The 23640-nt window shown below is 43.3% G+C and overlaps 1 protein-coding gene across 2 annotated transcripts in view; it reads left to right on the top strand.

The window, feature by feature from the left end:
- RUSC2 (RUN and SH3 domain containing 2) overlaps positions 1-23640 on the top strand; it is a 79308-nt gene that overhangs the window by 39445 nt on the left and 16223 nt on the right. Inside the window, exons 3-6 of one of the 2 annotated variants that reach the window (XM_075840129.1) lie at positions 18151-18933; positions 20334-20531; positions 22261-22395; positions 22892-22968. In XM_075840129.1, coding sequence (XP_075696244.1) covers positions 18151-18933; positions 20334-20531; positions 22261-22395; positions 22892-22968 — 1193 coding nt within the window. The remainder of the gene's footprint in view (positions 1-18150; positions 18934-20333; positions 20532-22260; positions 22396-22891; positions 22969-23640) is intronic. The other variant, XM_075840139.1, reaches the window with a different exon arrangement.

Genomic DNA, 23640 nt, shown 5'->3' on the forward strand with positions numbered 1-23640 from the left:
CTCACCAAAATATACACAGATTCAACATGTTTATCTGACAAATGTCGCAAACCAATTTTCCTTACTCTAATTTGTATTGCATGGGGAGGCCTCTCAAGGTCTGTTCTCTTCGTGGGAGGCGGGTATGATAAGGTTGGCACCGGTCTGCCAGGACTGTTCTGTAGGCAAATCAAACAGCTCTAACAGAATTTAGCAGCAACAGCTGTAAAGCCTGGGACATACCAATTAGATCTCACCAAATCGATCCTTGCAGTCTTGGGGCCTATGTGAGGTCATACACCATCAATGCAAAAGCCATCAAGAGTGCCTTGGGTCTTACCGGTTCACGTTCCCTTATCCGTCCACATTCTGTTAGAATCTGGTTCTCACGCCTTCTGCTCCCAGTTGGACTCTTCCTGTGGAGAACAAACTTTTTCATTGTATAAACATTAATTGATCTTAATCAAATAATTAATTTGAAGAAAAACATTAACAAATAACATCTTTACATCAAACGTTCACATTGAGCAATAACTAGAAGTGATACATGCAAACTCATTTTTCTTCTTTTTATATATATATATATATATATATATATATATATACACACACACACAAACACTGCACAGAATTTTCCTTTCACAATAACAACGACAAAAAACAAATAACTAAAAATATTTTCAAATGGGAATATTCCACTTCTGTACCTTTTATCTGACGCATGACTCTAATAGTCCAATGCTAAGGCTGATCCAGAACTTTACATAAAACTTAACTTCAGTATTTAATATTCCCACAACACTTCTTAAATACAATTATTAAACAAACTAACTTTGGAATAACATCTGGAGAACTGCTGATATCTTATTGTACAAACATCAGGTCAATACTTGGGAGAACACTGTTCCCCCGTCCCTTACACACAACGTCTGCAGTGGGGAAAATACAGGCCGGGCTTCAGCCCCCCCTGAGAACAGGTCTACACACACGAGCACCGCGTCATACACTTCTACCTCGGGTAGTTGTATGTTCTGCAGTCGCTGGGACAGGTAATCTGGACGGGCTGCACTTTTCACAGGTACCTTTGCTGTTTTACCTATGTCATGCCATGTGCACATCATGCAGGCTGCTACAAACCTAGTGCTTGCATTATTGTATCCAGGGACAAGCCAATTTACTGACACCTGGCTGCATATACCCTTGTTGTCAGTTCTGTTTTCTCTTGCTCTCTCAATTGGCTTACCCAATGATCCAATAAAGTTCCTACTACCAATGGGCCCATAATTGTGGGCGATGCCAAAAGCGTACCTAGAGTCAGTGTAAATGTCGGCCGTCTTACCTTCTGCCAGGTTACAGCCTCAGCGAGCACCTCCAACTCCGCTCCTTGAGATGAACAAGAAGGTGAGAGTGGTTTCTGGGTAATTTACCTTGTGCCTCGTATCCTGTTCTACACATGCTGTATATGATAAAGTATGTCTACATTACAAATTTACATTGGAAACCCATGTCACATATAGATAGAACATTTCAAAAGGGTGGAGTTTTATTGTTCCACATTTATCTGATGATCCAGAACACTTGTAAATCCCACCCACCAGGTCCTGTAAATACCTGATTAATACAAAAACAAACAAAATATGTTACTGAAATCTGGCATAAAATAAACAATATTCAAACAATTTTTTTTGTTTTGCCTTCTCCCCATCTAAATCTGTAAAGACTCATCTGTGAGTGACGTCACCTCTGCCTCCTGTGTAAATTGGCTGGAGGGGGATCTGGAACCATCTACACATAAAACCCTCAAAATATAAGTTACTGTCATACACATTTAATCTGGGTTACTCCTTGAAGCTCATACACATTTAATCTGGGTTACGCCTTGAAACTCATACACATTTTGTAGATCTCCTAGAACCAAATTCATTAATTCAAAACAAAATAAAACACAAAACAAAACTACCTGATCAGTCCCTTCAACATTCCCTCCTATTTGGACTCTGCGAAAATAATGTAGCAGGGTTCAAAACTACATATCAACATAATGAAATTAGACACTCTATCGGGGTGGCACTAGTTTAACCCCCTGTAATACACAACAGCCTGGAACAAAAAAAAAGATTACTTTCTCCTGACAAAAATAAATGTTATCTTTAAAATGACCTGCAACCATTTACCTGTAAAACATCTCACATTTTCAAAAATAACATTTAGGCAGCACCATAGCACGTGCCTCATGTGTGAAAACAAAAACAAGACAATTGTAATTAGTTATTCAATAACACAGAAAATAATATATCTGGTAATATTAATTACTGCAAACCAATAAGCTGTACATAAAAATAGGGAACAGAGGGGGCACATACATGTTCAAGACCCCGTGTCTCACAATATCTGTAGTTTAATACATTTGAATTAACATTAAAACATTCCAACATTAAATCTTATCACATTATAACACATTAATCTGCAGTATAGCTTTTATCTTTCTACAAACAGATCCAGCCGGCTGTAATATTTTTCTCGCTTGGTGTAGTTACAGACGACTGCGCTGCGCGAAGATAAGACACGTTCCATAAAAAAATGAAAAAAAAAGTAGAACTGATTTTAACCCCATACACAAAACACTAACATTTTTTGACATTACTGCTGTTAAAAATAGGAAACATACAATATAGTTCTGCTTTTATTGTGGCCATTAGTTTCAAACTTCAGACATGTTACATTACACACATCACACAGATGTCTCATCACATCACACATGTTACATTTCACACATCACACAGATGTCTCATCACATCACACATGTTACATTACACACATCACACAGATGTCTCATCACATCACACATGTTACATTGCACACATCACACATCATCTTACTTGTAACCACCTGTAATCACCTGCTTTGTCCTTTTAACTTATGCCTTGTCCTTGCCACTCCACTCCCTTTCTCAACTTTCCACAAACCATTGTCTTTATCACATGCAAACATCCATCTTACGGCTGCCAGCCTCTTCAACAATTTTTATTTATTTTTTTTCAGTGTGTTATTTTGCCTTCACATACTTTATAATTAAAGCCCCAGCTCCTTTTGCTCATTCTAATGTTGGCAGGGACCAGTTCCCCAAAGCATCTTTGTCCAACTTCCTCCTGACCCCATGGTCGGAGAGCAGTAGGGTGATTTCCGGTAAATCCCCCACCTCCAGGCAAACAGGCCACGTTTGCCGACAGATATCTCAGACCAGTCTATCTCCTAGACTGTCTTACCAATACGATATCAAAAGTCGTTCCTCCAGACATTCTAGCAGCAGGATCCTCTGATCCCTCACTGGATTGAACATCAAGAACAGACAAAATGCTGCCAATCAACAATTACAAGAGCAAATTCTTCAACACAATCGACATTCATGAAACTCCATTGATTCAAGCAGGAGTTGGTAACACTTCACTTATGCAGAACACTTGCTGCCGGGGTGTGTCTTTCAGTTCATAGAGCCCATGATGTAACATATATCCCAAACTCTTTCCTCTAGCACTTTGCAATGGTTTCACATGCAAATTATATTTGGTAACATATATATATTATCCTCCCCGCTCAGCCGTTCACTCTGTGGGTTGTAGTTTAGGGGGCTGTCATCTATGTTGGTGATAATTTCTTTACGGGCTATGGGTCTGAGCCAATACCAATGTTCTTCACTGTAATTACTACTACGACACAGGTGGCACCTGGGATAAGTGTCAGGGTCATTCAATGAATACAGGATGTTATATTACAACGGTATTCAATCCAGCGGTCTGATGTTATACTACTACAGACTTAATTACTTGGATGTTATTTTACATCAAAGTGTATATGCCGGATTATCATGTGCTAGAAATCAGTACTGATTCCCACCTTATGCCAGTCTGGCAATGCATACAACTGGTTTATGGACCCTTACACACAATATCACTGTTTGGCAATGAGCCAGGAAAATATAAATGATTTTCTAATACAGTATTCAAAGTTTTTCCCTATTGCACTGGGTAATGGTATTGAGTGCAAATTCAATATAGACACAATTGCTTCTCCTTGCACTGGATTCTACATTATCAGGACTTAACCATTGAAGCCCCTGTGGTACTACATGATATTACTCACAACTGTCTATGGGTCTGAGCCAATACCAGTCAGTACCTCCCAACTATAATCCCAGACAAACGGGTAACAGAACAACTATTAATCCTCAACAATTTTACACAACTAAATAACAAATGACGCTACAACAAAGCAGCAAGCAGAAGTTTTGTTTTTTCCTCACAGTCCAGCACATGTGAGTTACGACTTCTCTCTGCCATGCGCTACGTCACTGCATTCCAAACACTTCTCACAATTTTTCCTGGTTAACTATGTATTTGCTGGCAAAAATTCTCTCATGTCTTTCATATCAACAGTTTAAGATCACGTACACACCTGCAATCCTTCATCACACAAAAAGCTTCAACATACCTTTTTGGATCCATCTTTCAACCCACTGACTAAGGAGTCTCGTCCATAGAAGTGACGTTCTGACAGCTGGATTCCAAGGCTTACGCAATACATGTGTGAATGGTGTAAGAATAAGCTCCTTACCTACCGCGGTTTTTTTGTAATTCACAGATGCAAAGCCAGACCTCTCCAGTGACAGCTTATCAGACGTGCAATCTTCCTGGGTTTTATCGGCACCATTACTGTCGTGGAAATCCATCGCTCAAAATATATTAGACTGAAATTTATACGAGTCCCAACAGACTCTCAAGGCCAGACTCCATTAGTCAGAATCCTAATTAGGATATTTCACCGATATATATCGAGAGACGAGAAGAAAACACACAGACACGCTGAAATGTTCAAAATTCTCATCTTCAGGATTTATTACCAAACTCAAACTGTTAAACTGAAATTCAGAAGGGGTGTAGGCTTGAGGTAAACCAATCAGAGACAATGTAACAATATTTGTTATTCAGTAAAAAGCATACAATAAAATACATCATTATAATTCTTCACACATTATGTTTACAGGTTTCTTATCTCTCTTTTGGACAGAATGTCCTCGTGGAGACGGGGGGAGACCTTCCCCCACGCATACTTGCCATCCCCCCATCTCACTCCCATCTCACTCCCTGTCCATCTTCGCATGGGAACCAAGGTCAAAGATAAAACATACGAAATCAACATTACTTGTATTAAAGGAACAATGACTTTTCTATTCACTACAAAAGAACCAAGATGGGAACTCCAGACAAGATGGCTGCTGCACGAAACTAAATCATTTAAACATTATCATCACTTTCACATAATACATATCTTAGTAATTCGGCCTCCTGCTTGATAATTCACAATGTAATTTCATACAGAGAATATAAGCAAATAAATCATCCTTCACAGTACTAACCACTGCATGCCAGGAACACCACACAAGATCTGCCGTATTCTAGATGCTCTGACCCAGTCATCGCAATTTAGCCCTTGTCAAAGTCGCTCAGATCCTTACACTTGCCCATTTTCCTGCTTCCTGTTATCAACTTCAAGAGCTGGCTGTTCACTTGCCGCCTAACATTTCCCACCCCTTGTCAGGCGCCATTGTAACCAGATCATTAGTGTTATTGTCACGGCGCGGGGTGTGGACCCACTGGGCCGTACCGCGTAGTGGGATAGCAGCTGGTCAAACAGGTTGTTAAGGATCTGCCAGGCACAGCTTCTGTGTATACGCCCATAGGTAATCAGTCTGCACCTGCTTCTATGTCTGTGAGACTGACTCCATCTTCCACCACTCAGGATGGCAGGCTTAGGAGTGGGAGAGCCTATCATAGCCTGGCCAGACGGAGCTAGCTCCCGCCCTCTGTCTATTTATACCTGCCTTTCCTGTTCCTCCTTGCTTGTGATTCTTCTCTGTTGGTTTCCTGGCCCTGCTGCAGTTTCTTGAACTATTTGACCCTGCTTCATATGACCCTGGCTTACTGACTACTCTCCTGCTCTGCGTTTGGTACCTCGTACACTCCTGGTTTGACTCGGCTTGTTCACTACTCTCATGCTCTGCGTTTTGTTGCTCGTACACTCCTGGTTTGACTCGGCTCGTTCACCACTCTTGTTATTCTCGGTGTTGCCGTGGGCAACTGCCCCATTTCCCTTTGCTTCTGTGTACCCTTCTCTGTTTGTCTGTCGTGCACTTATTGAGCGTAGGGACCGTCGCCCAGTTGTACCCCGTCTCCTAGGGCGGGTCGTTGCAAGTAGGCAGGGACTGAGTGGCGGGTAGATTAGGGCTCACTTGTCTGGTTCCCTACCCCCATCATTACATAATCACAAGCCCTTTACCTAGTCTACCCTGGTCCCTCACACTACTATGGACCCCCTTGAGACCCTGGCTCAGCAAATGCAGGGTCTCTCCCTACAGGTTCAGGCCCTGGCTCAGAGGGTCAACCAGCCTGATGCTACCATGGTAGTGCCCCTCTCCTCAACTCTTGAACCCCACCTCAAGTTGCCTGACCGGTTCTCAGGGGACCGGAAGACTTTTTTCTCCTTTCGGTAAAAGTTGTAGGCTCTATTTTCGCTTAAAGCCCCACTCCTCAGGTTCTGAGAGCCAGCGAGTGGGTATAATTATGTCCCGGCTCCAGGAAGGGCCCCAAGAATGGGCCTTCTCCTTGGCCCCTGACGCCCCTGAACTTTTCTTTTCTGCTCTCGGACTCATTTATGACGAGACTGACAAGACTGCCTTTGCCGAGAGTCAGCTGGTGACCTTACGTCAGGGTAAGAGACCTGTGGAGGAGTATTGTTCTGACTTTAGGAAGTGGTGCGTAGCTTCTCGGTGGAATGACCCTGCCTTAAGGTGCCAGTTTAGGTTGGGTCTGTCGAACGCCCTGAAAGACCTGCTAGTTAGCTATCCCTCTTCTGACTCCCTAGACCAGGTTATGACTTTAGCGGTACGACTTGACCGACGTCTCAGGGAACGACAACTTGAACGTGTTTGTGTTTTCTCCTCTGACTCCCCCATGATGCCTCCCGAGGTTCCGTTGCTTCGCTCTTCCACGGAAGACTCGGAGGTACCTATGCAACTCGGGGCCTCCGTGTCCCCCCAACAACGTAGAGAGTTCCGCAGGAAGAATGGTCTCTGCTTCTATTGTGGGGATGACAAGCATCAAGTGAACACCTATCCTAGGCGTAAGAATAAGCAGCCGGAAAACTTCCGCGCCTAAGTGATCATCGGAGAGGTCACTTGGGCGCACAGGTATTTCCCGTAAATATGAAACGTAATAAAATCTTGCTTCCCTTTCAGGTCTCTTTTGGTGGTAGGTCTGCTACCAGCAGTGCCTTCGTGGATTCAGGGTCTTCTGCTAATATCATGTCTGTGGAATTTGCTGTGTCTCTAGCTATGCCTTTGTTTGATTTGCCTAAACCTGTCCCGGTAGTGGGTATCGACTCCACTCCTCTTGCTAATGGTTATTTTACACAGCATACCCCTGTTTTTGAACTCCTTGTTGGCTCCATGCATTTGGAGCAGTGCTCTGTACTGTTGATGCAGGGATTATCGTCCGATTTGGTTTTAGGCCTTCCCTGGTTGCAGTTGCATAATCCCACGTTTGACTGGAATACTGGGGAGCTTACCAAATGGGGTAATGAATGCTTGACGTCATGTTTTTCTGTTAATTCTATTTCTCCCCCTAAGGAGGTGAACACGCTACCTGAGTTTGTTCAGGACTTCGCTGATGTTTTCTCTAAGGAGGCCTCCGAGGTGTTACCTCCTCATAGAGAATACGATTGCGCCATCGATTTGGTACCAGGAGCTAAGCTCCCTATGGGTAGGATATTTAATCTCTCTTGTCCCGAACGTGAAGCCATGAGAGAGCATATCCAGGAATGCCTGGCCAAGGGTTACATTCGCCCCTCTACTTCTCCGGTAGGTGCTGGCTTCTTCTTCGTAGGGAAGAAGGATGGTGGTCTTAGGCCATGCATTGACTACCGTAACTTGAATAAGGTCACTGTAAGGAACCAGTATCCCCTTCCTTTGATTCCTGATCTCTTTAATCAGGTTCAGGGGGCCCAATGGTTCTCTAAGTTTGATCTACGGGGGGCGTATAACCTTATCCGCATCAAAGAGGGGGATGAGTGGAAGACTGCGTTTAACATGCCCGAAGGTCATTTAGAATACCTCGCCATGCCCTTTGGGTTGTGTAATGCTCCCGCGGTCTTCCAGAATTTCATAAATGGGATTTTAAGAGATTACCTGGGGGTATTTCTTGTAGTGTACCTTGATGACATACTTGTGTTTTCCAAGGACTGGTCCTCCCACATTGAGCATGTCAGGAAGGTGCTCCAGGTCCTTCTGGAAAACAAACTGTTTGCGAAGACCGAAAAATGTGTGTTTGGGGTGCAGGAGATACCATTTTTGGGTCAAATCCTCACTCCTCATGAATTCCGCATGGACCCCGCCAAGGTCCAGGCTGTGGCGGAATGGGTCCAACCTGCCTCCCTGAAGGCGTTACAGTGCTTCTTGGGGTTCGCTAATTATTACAGGAGATTTATTGCTAACTTCTCGGTCATCGCTAAGCCTCTTACGGACCTCACTCGCAAAGGTGCTGATCTCCTCCACTGGCCTCCTGAGGTTGTCCAGGCTTTTGAGGTCCTTAAGAAGTGCTTTATCTCGGCCCCGGTGCTGGTTCAGCCCAACCAAATGGAGCCATTTGTCGTGGAGGTTGACGCGTCCGAGGTGGGAGTGGGGGCTGTCTTGTCCCAGGGTACCAGTTCCCTCACCCATCTCCGTCCCTGTGCCTACTTCTTAGGTAAGTTTTCGACCACTGAGTGTAACTATGATATTGGCAACCGCGAACTCTTAGCCATTAAATGGGCATTTGAAGAGTGGCGCCACTTCCTGGAGGGGGCTAGGCACCAGGTAACGGTCCTTACCGACCACAAGAATCTGGTTTTCCTAGAATCTGCCCGGAGGCTAAACCCGAGACAAGCTCGATGGGCGTTATTTTTTACCAGATTCAACTTTTTGGTTACCTATAGGGCTCGGTCTAAAAATATTAAGGCTGATGCACTGTCGCGTAGTTTCATGGCCAGCCCTCCTTCGGAGGAAGATCCTGCTTGTATTTTGCCTCCAGGTATAATCATTTCCTCTATTGATTCTGATTTAGTCTCTGATATTGCTGCTGATCAAGGTTCAGCTCCCGGGAACCTTCCTGAGAACCAGCTGTTTGTTCCCCTGCAATTCCGGCTAAGGGTACTTAGGGAAAATCATGACTCTGCACTATCTGGTCATCCAGGCATCCTGGGTACCAAGCACCTCATTGCCAGAAACTATTGGTGACCTGGGTTGCCTAAAGACGTTAAGGCCTACGTCGCCGCTTGTGAGGTTTGTGCTAGGTCCAAGACTCCCAGGTCCCGACCAGCGGGCTTACTACGTTCTTTGCCCATTCCCCAGAGACCTTGGACCCATATCTCCATGGATTTTATCACCGATTTGCCTCCATCTCAAGGCAAGTCGGTGGTGTGGGTTGTAGTAGACCGCTTCAGTAAGATGTGCCACTTTGTGCCCCTCAAGAAACTACCCAATGCTAAGACGTTAGCTACCTTGTTTGTCAAACACATCCTGCGTCTCCATGGGGTCCCTGTCAATATTGTTTCTGACAGAGGGGTACAATTTGTTTCTTTGTTTTGGAGAGCCTTCTGTAAAAAGTTGGAGATTGATCTGTCCTTCTCCTCTGCCTTCCATCCTGAAACTAATGGCCAAACTGAGAGGACTAATCAGTCTCTAGAACAATATTTAAGGTGTTTTATCTCTGACTGTCAATATGATTGGGTCTCCTTCATTCCCCTCGCCGAATTTTCCCTTAATAACCGGGTCAGTAACTCGTCAGGGGTCTCCCCCTTTTTCTGTAATTTTGGATTTAATCCACGGTTCTCCTCCGTTTCACCTGGTAGTTCCAACAATCCCGAGGTAGCGGTCGTTCATCGGCAACTGTGCACAGTCTGGGCCCAGGTTCAGAAGAACCTAGAGGCGTCCCAGAGCATACAAAAGACTCAGGCAGATAGAAGACGTTCTGCTAACCCCTTGTTTGTGGTCGGGGATCTGGTGTGGCTATCGTCAAAGAACTTGCGCCTTAAAGTCCCGTCCAAGAAGTTTGCTCCCCGGTTTATTGGGCCGTACAAGGTCATTGAAGTCCTCAATCCTGTCTCCTTCCGACTGGAGTTGCCCCCATCTTTTCGAGTACACGACGTGTTTCATGCCTCCCTCCTTAAACGCTGCTCCCCGTCCTTGGCTCCCTCGAGGAAACCTCCTGTCCCCGTTCTCACCCCTGAATGGGTAGAATTCGAGGTGGCCAAGATTGTGGACAGCAAGATGGTCCAAGGCTCCCTCCAGTACCTGGTCCATTGGAGAGGATACGGGCTGGAGGAGAGGACTTGGGTACCCGCCCGGGATGTTCACGCTGGGGTATTGGTCAGGAGGTTCCACCTTCGTTTCCCAAATAAACCAGGTCCATCTAGTAAGGGTCCGGTGGCCCCTCATAAAAGGGGGGGTACTGTTAAGGATCTGCCAGGCACAGCTTCTGTGTATACGCCCATAGGTAATCAGTCTGCACCTGCTTCTATGTCTGTGAGACTGACTCCATCTTCCACCACTCAGGATGGTTGGCTTAGGAGTGGGAGAGCCTATCACAGCCTGGCCAGACGGAGCTAGCTCCCGCCCTCTGTCTATTTATACCTGCCTTTCCTGTTCCTCCTTGCTTGTGATTCTTCTCTGTTGGTTTCCTGGCCCTGCTGCAGCTTCTTGAACTATTTGACCCTGCTTCATATGACCCTGGCTTACTGACTACTCTCCTGCTCTGCGTTTGGTACCTCGTACACTCCTGGTTTGACTCGGCTTGTTCACTACTCTCCTGCTCTGCGTTTTGTTGCTCGTACACTCCTGGTTTGACTCGGCTCGTTCACCACTCTTGTTGTTCTCGGTGTTGCCATGGGCAACTGCCCCATTTCCCTTTGCTTCTGTGTACCCTTGTCTGTTTGTCTGTCGTGCACTTATTGAGCGTAGGGACCGTCGCCCAGTTGTACCCCGTCGCCTAGGGCGGGTCGTTGCAAGTAGGCAGGGACTGAGTGGCGGGTAGATTAGGGCTCACTTGTCTGTTTCCCTACCCCCATCATTACACAGGTACAGTATAAAGTCTATAGTCCAGAAAGGGTACCTGAGCCAATGCAGACAATAACGGTGATTCAGGCTGAAGATAAGGCTCCGGCAGTAGACGGACACCCGGCAGGATGTGACGCAGTAGATGCAGCGGAAGACACAACTTGACTTCGACTCTAGACGGTACAGTGGCACGGTAGCACAGGGTACGGGCAGCAGGAACGGGTAATACTGGGAACTGGAAAACACTAGGAGACCATTTTCAAGACAAACTTTAGGTACACAACAACGCTCAGGCACTGATAAAGAGGGCAGATCCCTTTTTATAGTCCAGCAGCACTCTGGACTTGATTGCAGATTTCCTGCAATTGTGCGCGAGACCGTCTCAGATCCAGGAAGTGAGTGCCGGCTTCTCACAGGAGGAAGACGCTGCAGGGAACTCGCGTGTCCATGGCCGCGGCCATCGGTGGGTAAGTCAGAACGACGGGTCGCGGCCATAGACGTTACAGTTATTCACTTCATCTGTCAGTGGTTTTAATGTTATTGGATTGGACACCTGCTGCTGTATTTAAAAATAGCTGCTGTCGGGTGATCTACTCACCAAGTGGGAATGCTGGGTGGCTGCTTTAAAACTCAGCTGCCCCTCATTGGTTTAGCATAGCCGATGTGCAGCAGTCCCGCTCAAACATCCATCTATATGACACTTGTATGCCAAGGCCCAGTCCGCCCCATCCTCCTGTCGCTGCTGGATTTTCAATCAATTATCCGGCAGCAGCACTTAAAGGGAGTCTGTCATCTTGAATGTACCTATCCAACTAGAAACCGTGATATAGTGTAGGCTCACCTGAATGTAACGTTACTTTCCTTATTCATATGGGTGGCTCCTTTGCAGAGAAAATCACTTTATTCAATATATGCAAATGAGCAAAATGCTGTCTTCTTTCCCCAGTCCCTCCCTCCTTTCACCGATTTGACAGGGGCCACGAAGTGTAATAGCCTAGTTCACGCCTGACCCCGTAGTCTCCTGAATGCGTGCACAGGTCTGCTTCATAATCGGTGAATGTGCAGTACACCCTTGACGTTTCCCTGGTCTAGTCGGTAGTACTGCGCATATGCCGATGACGTCAGACTACACCCTCTTCTGCTCTGCAATGCCAAGGTTTGTCTCTTCCGGGTGTAGTCTGCCTGGCCCCTGTCAATCAATGAAAGAAGCGATGGACTGGGGATAGAAGGTCGAGCAGTTTGGAGCAAAGGTGACACCCTCGTTGCTCCAAATTTGCTCATTTGCATATATTGAATAAAATTATTTTCTCTGCAAACGAGGCGCCGAAAATAACGTTCCATTCAGATGAGCCTACACTATATTACTCTGTTGCTAGTTTGATAGGTACATTTCTGGTGACAGACTCCCTTTAATAATAGATTTCTTTGTAAAGTGCCGTCCCCACCTTCCTGCCGCCCTAGGCATATGCCTTCTTGTGCCTTGTTATAAATACTTATACGTATAGGTAGGATAACTCACATCCACGCCAGCGGGACATTTTAGGATCAGTATGCCCAACTTCAATTTAGAATGTTTTCTTGTATAGAGCGAGCCCTCCCTGTTTATACTGACAAAGGGACTAGTTCGGTCCTGAAATGCGTAGTCACGGAATAAATTATATATGTAATGTAACAAGCTCCATTTCTTAATCCACAGGGCAGGCGCCGAGACCAGAACATTGCAACTGCTTTTTTGTTTTATTTCTTCATCTTGTTAGAAATACGGCCCTGCTTATGGGTGGCAAATTTTGATAACGTTTCTATAATAAATTTGAGTACTCTGAGATTTAGGCCCTTGTTTTCCTTTTATAAATATGCTTTGTATTATATAGAATGTTTTTACACGTGGAATGTATCTAATAAGACGTAGAAGATTGCACCGGCTGTGTCTGTTTTATACTTATCCCTCTATGTGCGATCCATTCCCTCATGGACGGTATAGACGCTCCATGTGTTGGGCCGTGTGGTTTGCTTAATGACAATTGCTGGTAACTGAGTAACATTAGTGTCCGGGGACACCCAGCCCTGAGCTTACACTAAATGTTTTCACTTCCATCCAGCCCTGTGGTATTTTTACTAAGGCCCGATGCGCACGACCGTATTTTCATCTATCCGTAAATACGGATCCGTAGTCATGCGTAACTTATTCGTGTATACGGAAGGGTGTCCGTAAATACGATCTGTATTGCATCCGTATTTGATCTGTATATACAGATCCGTAAAAAAAGAGGGAGGCTCAAATGATGTCACCAACATGTTGCATAGAAACGCTTCCGTAAATACAGGCGGTTTACGGAGGCACATCCGTGAGAGAGTCCGTGCCATAATTACAGACAAGAATAGGACAGGTTCTATAATTTTTTCAGCACGGACACTCATTGGTAAAAATACTGAAAGATGTCCGTGGCCGATAGAAAGGAATGGGTCTGTAATTACGGATGAAAAATGCATGGGGCATAAACCAGCAATATATGGGATTGACCCCTCTTATACGGGAATCTAGGGAAATATTTTTTGGGTGAGTACCTGGAATTTTAGGATAGTTGACATGACATAATGCATCATGTATATGTATTGTATACAGCCATATATTTGTAATTTTGGCCAATTTATATGGCACTGTTGAATATTATATGGCACTGTTGTATGAGCACTGCATGGCGGTATTATTTTGGAACTCTATGGCAGTATTAGCTGGGGGCTATGTGAGAGGGTAACATTGAATTACTATATGGTGGTATTCTTGGTTACTGTATGGTAGTATCATTTGTACAATAGATGGCAATATTTTTTTGTTACTTTATGTAGGTACTTGACTATGGTATTGCGGTATTATTTGACCACTGTATGGCGGTATTATTTGGCCAATGTATGGTGGTATTATTTGGCCACTGCATGGTGGTATTGGGCATTATATGGTGGTATTTTCTTGTTAGTGTATGGAGGTAATATTTGGCTGCCGTATGGCAGTATTACTAGATCACTGTATGAAAGGTTTTTTTTTAAGCCGTTTTGATTCACAGTGAGTAAAGCGATTTGAGTATTTTTCATTTGTTTATAAACCATTAGTCTGAGAAATTTGGTAATTTGGCTAATCTAATAACTTGTCTTTCAAAATGGTAAAAGTTGGCAAATTGATTCTTTTATCTATAATGAATGCGTTTTAGGTGTAAATAGTTGTTAAGAATGATATATATTTCTTAGAGACAAAACTAAAGGTGTTGGCGGTAATAACAGTCATTATACAGTATAGATCGTATAGGGTGTCTTGTATATATACTGCACTCCGCATAGATTTGGATCTCAGCTGCTGGACATTTAAATAGGAGACATTATGCAAATAACTTTAGCCAAAAACACATGACCTGCTTCCATTGGCTCAGTTTTATACTTTTTAAGTAAATTATTGGTAAGTTTATTTCTGGCCCATTAATTACGTTGAGAAGCTAAATCTGGTCATACAAAGGTTAATTTGCCCCGTTCCGACTAGTGTTCTGATGTCTTCACTATTGGGACATACATGGCAAGATGTCTCCAGAGACTGCAATAATTTTCAACTTGCACCCCATGATGTGTAGCACTCTAGGACTCTTAAAATTCTTCTTTACTTCCCATTTCCTACCACAGTTTTGGTCTAAATTATGAAGTCGATTTACCTGCATCAGATTGACAGAATCCACACAGTAGCACAAAGACATGTCAGATTATGGGATATTATCTAAACCATATTCCCATTTGTGATACAATGTGTCCCCTAAGCTCAGCACAGAACTAAAAATGTTATCGATCCTGCATATTTTCCCTCTCGTCTTGCCTGTTTTTCCTTTTCAATACTGCATGAATTCTTCTTCAGTCTTCTCATACTTCCTGTTGCCTTGTGGGAGAAGCCTAAACAAGTCTGTGCAGTCTGAAGAGGCAGTCTAGTGTACAGTAGATTTCCTTTGACCTAATTTCCTAGAGATCATTTTCATAATCAGCGATCATATTATTCAGGTATACAGTATAATACTGCATGTTTGTGAATATTGTAAAATAGCTCATTTTCGAATCTGATCTACATGACTAATATGTAAACCATCAATGGTCGATATTATAGTTTATACCTCGCGTTGATCATAGACCTTGTGCTAGTACTGGTTAATAAACAGAACTTAACAAATGACCGTATAATGTGGTTTAACATCGGCGAATCCCTGCGGACCACTCGTTACTGCGCTGCTGAGAAAAGTCTTGCGAAGTTCTCTGGAAATCATTGCGGTTTCTGAATACTGATTTTGTTTTTGGGTGAACTGAGGAATTTGGGTTGGTGCCAACACAACACAGCGGCAGAACCTGCTTTGCTTACTGATGTGGCCTTATTATGAGCAGCATGTATAGTCAGGACGAAGGCATCGGATTAAGTATTAGGCCTTGTGTTCACCGTAAGGGAAAATAATGAATATTTAAATAACACAACTACAAGGCCATTTCCCTGGAGAAAAAATAACTCTGCTGATATTTCATTATATGATAGAAATGTATTACTGCCTGACGGATACATAACTATTACTTCACAAATACACCTTCCATACAGTAGATATTAGAATGAAATTCAGTTCCATTATATGACCTTGAATGTCGGGTTGTGTCGTTCTACGAGACTGCAATAACCCCGACACAGTAGACCGTATCACACATGATAGGCTTAGATACATTCGCTTAGCAGACAGTACCACACATGATAGGCTTAGATACACTGGCTCAGCAGACAGTATCACACATGATAGGCTTAGATACAGCCGCTTCGCAGACAGTATCACACATGATAGGCTTAGATACACTGGCTCAGCAGAGAGTTTAATGCAGGATAGACTTAGATACAGCAGCTTAGCAGACAGTATTACAGATGAAAGATTTACAGACACCGGCTTAGCAGGCAATATTATACATGGGAGGCTTAGATACACCAGCTCAGCAGGCAATATTATACATGGGAGGCTTAGATACACTGGCTTAGCAGGCAATATTATACATGGGAGGTTTAGATACACCGGCTCAGCAGACAGTATCATGCAGGATAGACTTAGATACAGCAGCTTAGCAGACAGTATCGCACATGATAGGCTGAGATACACTGGCTCGGCAGACTGTATCACACATGATAGGACTAGATACACCAGTTCAGCAGACAGTATCACACATGCTAGGCTTAGATACACTGACTCTGCAGAGAGTTTAATGCAGGATAGACTTAGATACAGCAGCTTAGCAGACAGTATTACGGATGAAAGACTTAGATACACCGACTTAGCAGGCAATATTATACATGGGAGGCTTAGATACACCAGCTCAGCAGACAATATTATACATTGGAGGCTTAGATACACAGGCTTAGCAGGCAATATTATAGATGGGAGGTTTAGATACACCAGCTTAGCAGGCAATATTATACAAGGGAGGTTTAGATACACCAGCTTAGCAGGCAATGTTATACATGGGAGGCTTAGATACGCAGGCTTAGCAGGCAATATTATACATGGGAGGTTTAGTTACAAAGGTTTAGCAGCCAATATTATACATGGAAAGCTTAGATACACCGGTTTAGCAGACAGTATCATACATGGGAGGCTTAAATAGACCAAATAAGCAGCACAGTATCACACATGCTAGGTTTGGGTACACCAGCTTATTAGAGCATTTCACATTATAGGCGTAGAAAGAACAGCTCAGAAGATAGTATCAAACATGATAGTCTAACGGTGGCCATAAATAGCCGTCGCCCGTATAATCATATCCGACAGATATTCCTAACAACTCCCCTACACATACACGCTCGGGTCCAGCAAACATGCATGTGTTTTCAAGGACTAGGGGGAATAAGCCGCTGCCAGACGCATTTGGCGGCAGCTTATCTCCCCTTAGAAAAAAAGGTTCGGTATTTGAAATTGCTCGGTCATTCTTTCACCCGACAAACAATGTCGGTTGGCCCCCATACACATTAGACTGTAGGCCGATCCTGCCTAAATCGTCTGGTTCGATCGTCATTAATCTAATGTGTATGTGGACCTTTAGAAACATTGGACCAGTAGACGTACCACACATTATAAGCTTAGATACACTGGTTCAGTAGTCGAAAGAGATGAGGTAGATATTACTTCATAGATATATATTATATAATGGCACCAAAGCAACTGGAAAATCAAATGTCCCCAGACTCTTCATTCGGGAGGTGGGTGATTCTATGTATCTGATCCGTAATTGCTCATAATAATGCTTTTTGTCCTTTCTAGTTCTTTCCAGACAGCTAAGAGCCCAGGTACCAGATGTAGTGGGGGGTGAGAATTAGGATAGGCATAATGGGCACTTAAAGACATTTAAAATCTAAAGTCCCTGAGTCATCCATTTGTGTAAAGCCTTTACATTTTCTAGTCACACATTTCTGTATACGCAGGTAACAGATGGGTGATAACCAGTATTGGTCATCATTAACAGATCCTAAATAACCTATTAGTACATATTGTTATGCAGTCATAAGTTACATTTAAACTGCTCACTCTGTTCTACTGCTTTGCTATGTTTGTGTCAGTCTTTACTGTGGTTCTAGCATTCTGTTCATAAAAACTCAGGAGTAAACAGAGCTATAGTTCCCATTTAGATAATGAAGTTCTGCAGTGCTATGCATGAAACTGTGGGAGAAAACCGATAGAAGTGAAGATATATGTCGAATAGAAATGTGAAAACATGATAAACCATAATCATTAATAATGCTGCATCTGTGACTGCGATCTATGGGGTCTGCTGAAAAAGATCCATAAAGTATAACATAAAGCAGTGTTCTACATACTGTTGTAAAAGTCCCATCATGTCCTGAGGTTCCAGACACAGGTATAAAGTATAATAAAGAACAGGTGGCACTGTAGGTCTTTATCAGCATAAATTCCAAGCTATATGTAATATTATTATATGATCACATGATCTAATGGACTGTGTTGTCTCTTGTCGTCACGTAGGTATGGGCTCAGAAGCCAAACCGGTGTTCCGCTACAGCAAAGATCAACGTCCGACAACTTTACCCATACAACCATTTGTTTTCCAGCATCATTTTAGCAAGCCTAAAACTCGCCCGCTGCACAGTCACTTCACCTCCAGTCTATCCCAACTGTACGGACTGTCCAGCAACCGGTCGTCCAGTCAACATAATGTGTCAGAATCACAGTCGTCAGCACCGGGCACTCTGGTTGGGCAGATGGAGGTCAATGGTGGCCACAGTAAAAGGATTAATGTGCCTGGAAAACTTTCACTGGATCTGACAACTACCAGAGATGATCAGATTGCAAAGCAAGCACCAGAAACGACTCGGCCATCTCCACTGGGCAGTTATTCTCCAATCCGGAGTAATGCCATTTTCTTTCAAAGTATGGGCTCTGGTTCCTCCAGCTCTCCGTCTCCAGAAAAAGCCAAGGAGAACCAACCTCCTAGAAGTCGCTCCTGTCCAATATCAGCCAATCTTCTGCCTTTAAGAGCCACACAGGTCCGAGGGACCACATTACCTGGAGCTGCCGAACCAAGTAAGAAATATGATGGGTCTCCCAAGATAGAGGCCCCAAAGCCAATAGTCAATAGAGAACCACTGAAGGAACCAAGTGCACAAGTGTCTAAGCATGGACTTCCACCCATTAATGCTCTACCACTGCTGAACACGGTTCTCCACGAGGTCAACCAGCCTGGCCGAAATGAAGAAGACAAGGCCAAACAAATCCCTGAAAATATCATGATATCAAGACCCGTTAATGGTATGAAAACTACCAGTTCCCACCTCAACCGATCCTTTTCTTTTATTTTTCTAAGCAGGAAGTGTTGTCATGGGGAGTTTTCACATGCAAACTATAATTTTAACCTGACTCAGTAAGATGTTGAAAAAATATATTTTTCCATGCAGAAGTACAAAAGTTGCAGAATTGACTCTGTTCACACTGCTGTTTCGGGGCTTCATCCCTTTTGAAGGCAAGAACACTGAAGCATGCAGCGCTATTCTTGCCGTTAAAATGGCGGAAAGCTCGTGAGAAGGTCAATCTGGTCCGTCAGTCACTGTTTGATCACATGACAGATCTGGCACATGGTCATGGCTTCAGTTATAAATAGAAGCCATGATGTTAGTGGGAACATAACATAATTCATTGATCCAGAAGGGCATAGAGGGGTTAAAAAGAGGCTATGTAGTATAAGCAATAAATGGTTAGTAAGTATATTCTAGTTATATGAAGTCCCAGAACAACTTGGCAAATCAATAAGTATAGCTGAAAAGTCTGCTGAATGTATGAATACGTAAGGCTATGATTATATATGGTGGTATTAGTGGTGTGGTAGAAAGCTCTAGTGATTTCAGCTCTTAAGCCTGCAGACTTGTGAATGCAGCTCTGGGGTATAATATAGGAGTTTTATAGGTTATTACAAAAAGAAACCAGTTCCTTGACCTCAAAAAGTTAAAAAAAAACTTTTTAATATAATTTGGGATTATTCCGTACTGATTTTGAATTCTTTCCTGGCCACCGGTCCCTTGGTCCCTCGCTACTCTCAGTTTACCCGGTTTGTCTCATGGACCAAACATTGTCATGTAGGATGGTAAACAGAGAGCAGCGTTGGATTAAGGAGACTTATTATTTAGTTTTCTCCCTACGTTGCATGTTGTCTATTTCTTCAGCAATCCACCTGAGCTGCATGACACGGAAAGAGCACTTCATAGGGCAGGCATGGTTCTTTAAGGCTACAATTTGATTTAGACACACATGGATGTATATAAATGGGGAGCATCCCTCCTAGTAGATATCAACTTGGAGCCCTCTCCAAATGTTGGTCCACAAGAACATCCTAGGACATCCTCCTTCCCATACCTTGTAGGAGACAAGGTCGGCTTGACCCTTGGGCCTCTTGTTTTCCAACACTACAGTACCTGGGTAGGGGATGTTCCCACCCATGGACCCCATAGAAGATACAAGTTCTCGCTTGCATGGCCCATCTGTCCACCCAGATATTGATTTTCCTCTATTGCTATCACTAACAACACTTGGAGATGGGCTCTTGGATTTGTTTGCGGCTCTTTTCACTTGACCTCTGTCTCTTCACTAACTTCGGTCACTTCTTTCCTTCTCTCTTCCCTCATTCTTTGCTCTTATTGTCTGCGACCACTGTATAGCCAATCACCTGTCCCCTCAAGCACTGAAGTGGAGGGAGTATAGGCGCCGGAACCCATTGTGCCTCGACCGAGTTCATGGGCTGCCAGGACTGTCCGGGAGTCTGGACAGAAGGCAGGAAACGAAGACAGTGAGAAGGAACCTTTTCTTCGACTTTCCTAGCAGTATCAACGGAAATCATTTACACTCACGCCTCCACGGTGCGAAGACAATGATAATGATCTACATGAGTAAGGGGGAGGGGAAATGGATGGTATTAGACTGGCAAACGAATAATATATGGATAGAGACGCAAAGAGAGGAATCTGAAAATGAAGTAAGGAAGAATGGAATATAGGAAGGGAGGGATGGAAGGAAAGAAGGATCGAATGTAGGAAGGGAAGGGTGGATGGAAGGTGGGAGGGAGGGAAGGATAGAATGTAGGAATGGATGGAAGGAGGGAGGGAAGGAAAGAAGGATAGAATGTAGGAATGGATGGAAGGAATAATAGAAGGATGAAATGTAGGAAGGGATGGATGGAGGGAGGGAGGGAGGGAGGGAAGGAAAGAAGGATAGAATGTAGGAATGGATGGAAGAAGGGAGGGAAGGAAAGAAGGATGGAATGTAGGGAGGGAGGGAAGGAAAGAAGGTTAGAATGTAGGAATGGATGGAAGGAGGGAGGGAAGGAAAGAAGGATGGAATGTAGGAATGGTTGGATGGAAGGAGGGAGGGAAGGAAAGAAGGATGGAATGTAGGAATGGATGGAAGGAGGAAGGGAAGATGGATGGAATGTAGAAAGGGATGGATGGATGATTGGAGGGAAGGAAGGATGGAATGAAGAAAGAAGGAGGGAAGGAAGGATAAATGAATAAATAACATGCTGACTGAATGGATGGATGAAAATGAGTGGAACCTAGGAATTAATTCATAAAATTCAGAGGTTAGATTTCATAACAATGAATGAAGGAATGAATGGTTAATATGCACCGAGGGATCTAGGAATAAGTATGTAAAATAGTGCGGGAAGGATTTTGAAATGGATAAACAAATGAACGATAAACAGTGAAGGATTTAGACATGAATACATGTTTAACAGAAGGGAATCGGCTAGTGCATGATCAATATACAGAAAAAGGGATCGAGGAAAAAAACAAACAATACAATGGTAATCAGCACAAGATCTAGAAATGAATAATTGATATGTAGACTGAGGGTTCAAGAAGTTAATGAATTATATGTAGAGAGATGGATGTAGAAGTGAATGAATGAATGAACACAGAGAAAGAGAAATCTATGAATAATGAGTAAATAATATACAATTGATAACAGTCTCATAGGGGTGTTTGCCTTCCTCTGGATCAACAGTGTATAAATTATAAGTATATGCATAGGGAAAGTTGTAGTAATGAATGAGGGAATGATTGAACGAATGACTGAATAATCAACTAAGCAATGAATGAATAAGTTCATTAGCGATGGACATAAAACTGAATGAAATGAAGAGAGTTTAAAACCAAGAAATAAAAACGAATATACAGCAAGGTTTCTATTAATTAATAAACAAATTAATGAATTCAGAATTTATGTGGCATGAGACCGATTTAGAATAAACAGTTTTCAGAAAGAGATCGTGGAATTAGGGAATTATGTAATATATGCAGCTAGCAATAGGAATGAATGAAATCTAGTATACAGCATGGGTGAATGGATTTAGAAGAGGACATCAAACACTGAACAATATGCGGGCAGAAAGTGTCATAGATTGAGGAGATGTCTGTTATGTTGATGTCGCATTATTTCCCACGTTTCCCTCTTTCACACATTATTATTATCTGTCACTTTTAATGAATTCATCGACTTTCATATCAGCCGTTCTCTGCGCTGACATCTTATCTCATCGTATTTTTGTACTTCTCCGTCATAATTTATCTATGACTTTTCCCACTACAGGAAAACCTTCAGCTCTGATCTCCAGTGACTTCTTCCCAGACTACTTCTCAGTGACGGAGCGCCCCCCAGCGGAGTTCTGTCTTTCCCCTGACAGCAGTGTTGAATCTGTGTCCATAGATCTTTTGCAGAAGAGGGGTAAGATCAGTTGTGTACAGGGAGCCGCCATAGCAAAGATAAAAATTAGGGCCACTTTCAGGTGCTGCTTGACACCATCACAATCCAACCACCTGGGACAGGGGGTCCTGGTGCCCAAATCCCAATTTCATGACTCAAATACATTTTCCCCTTCCTTGTATGCGAGCATCACCGCACTGGTGTAGACCACATCCCTATGCAGTTTCTTGCCACTCATTAAAATGGGGACAAATCTAACCAGGAATGGGTCCCCTCTCTCCAGGGTCCCCATAACAGCATCATGGGCTGCCGCTACGATTCAGATGCCCTTGTATAAGATACAAACCCCCAATAAATTATACAGGTTTTCCGTTTGCTTTGAAATAGCGACATCCTTATGTCTCGTGCCTCAGTAACGTAGTAAATTCTTAAAAAACTGCTACCACTACACAATAAGTGATAAATCATTCTATTTTTCCATGAACTAATCCCTCACTATTTTGCACTTTCTCCCCAGGGCTGGTGAAGGCTGTAAATACGGCAGTAGACCTGGTCGTGGCTCACTTTGGAACAAGCCGGGACCCAGGAGTCAAGGTCAGACAGGACTAAAATCTGATCATCCAAAAAATTGATGCAAGCAGAAATACATATTTACTATACTTGTTGTATATCGAAAAACACCGGAGAACTCCCAGTAGCCCCTTTTTTCATTTATGCCTGTGACAAAACTTCCAGCACCTGCCCTCTGACAATTTCAATGTCCTCGTAGAGAAGCTGGGCCTTGTATCAACCAATCACAATCTGCTTCCATTTATTTAGCACAGGCAAGAAAGAAGTCCTATGTCCCTATGTCCCTATGATAACACTGAGTTGCCAGAGCAGAGGCACTATAAGTTTTGTCATGGGGACACATAAGGTAACTGGGTCATGGGTAATTTCAATCGCTGATGACATAATTGGTTAATTTTATGCATCACTTATGATTTTTGTACTGCCCCCTAGTGCTGGGCATATGACATTGATATCAATTTATATAATTGGGATTACATTACAATTAGCTGTTTAGATTTTTCTCTATGGGGGAAACACCCTCTAATGACAATCTGCTCTCTATAAGAATTGTTTCATATTAGAATATTTATCAGCCATAAGAAGATGACAATGGGCAGCTGGGAAGGTGCAGAAAAAATAACTCAATAAATTACAGACAACGTTTCCTGAGGATGAACATTATTAATGAGGGGAATCCATGTTATTATATTTAGC

The sequence above is a fragment of the Rhinoderma darwinii genome, chromosome 1, assembly GCF_050947455.1.
Source record: "Rhinoderma darwinii isolate aRhiDar2 chromosome 1, aRhiDar2.hap1, whole genome shotgun sequence".
Taxonomy (NCBI): Eukaryota; Metazoa; Chordata; class Amphibia; order Anura; family Rhinodermatidae; genus Rhinoderma; species Rhinoderma darwinii.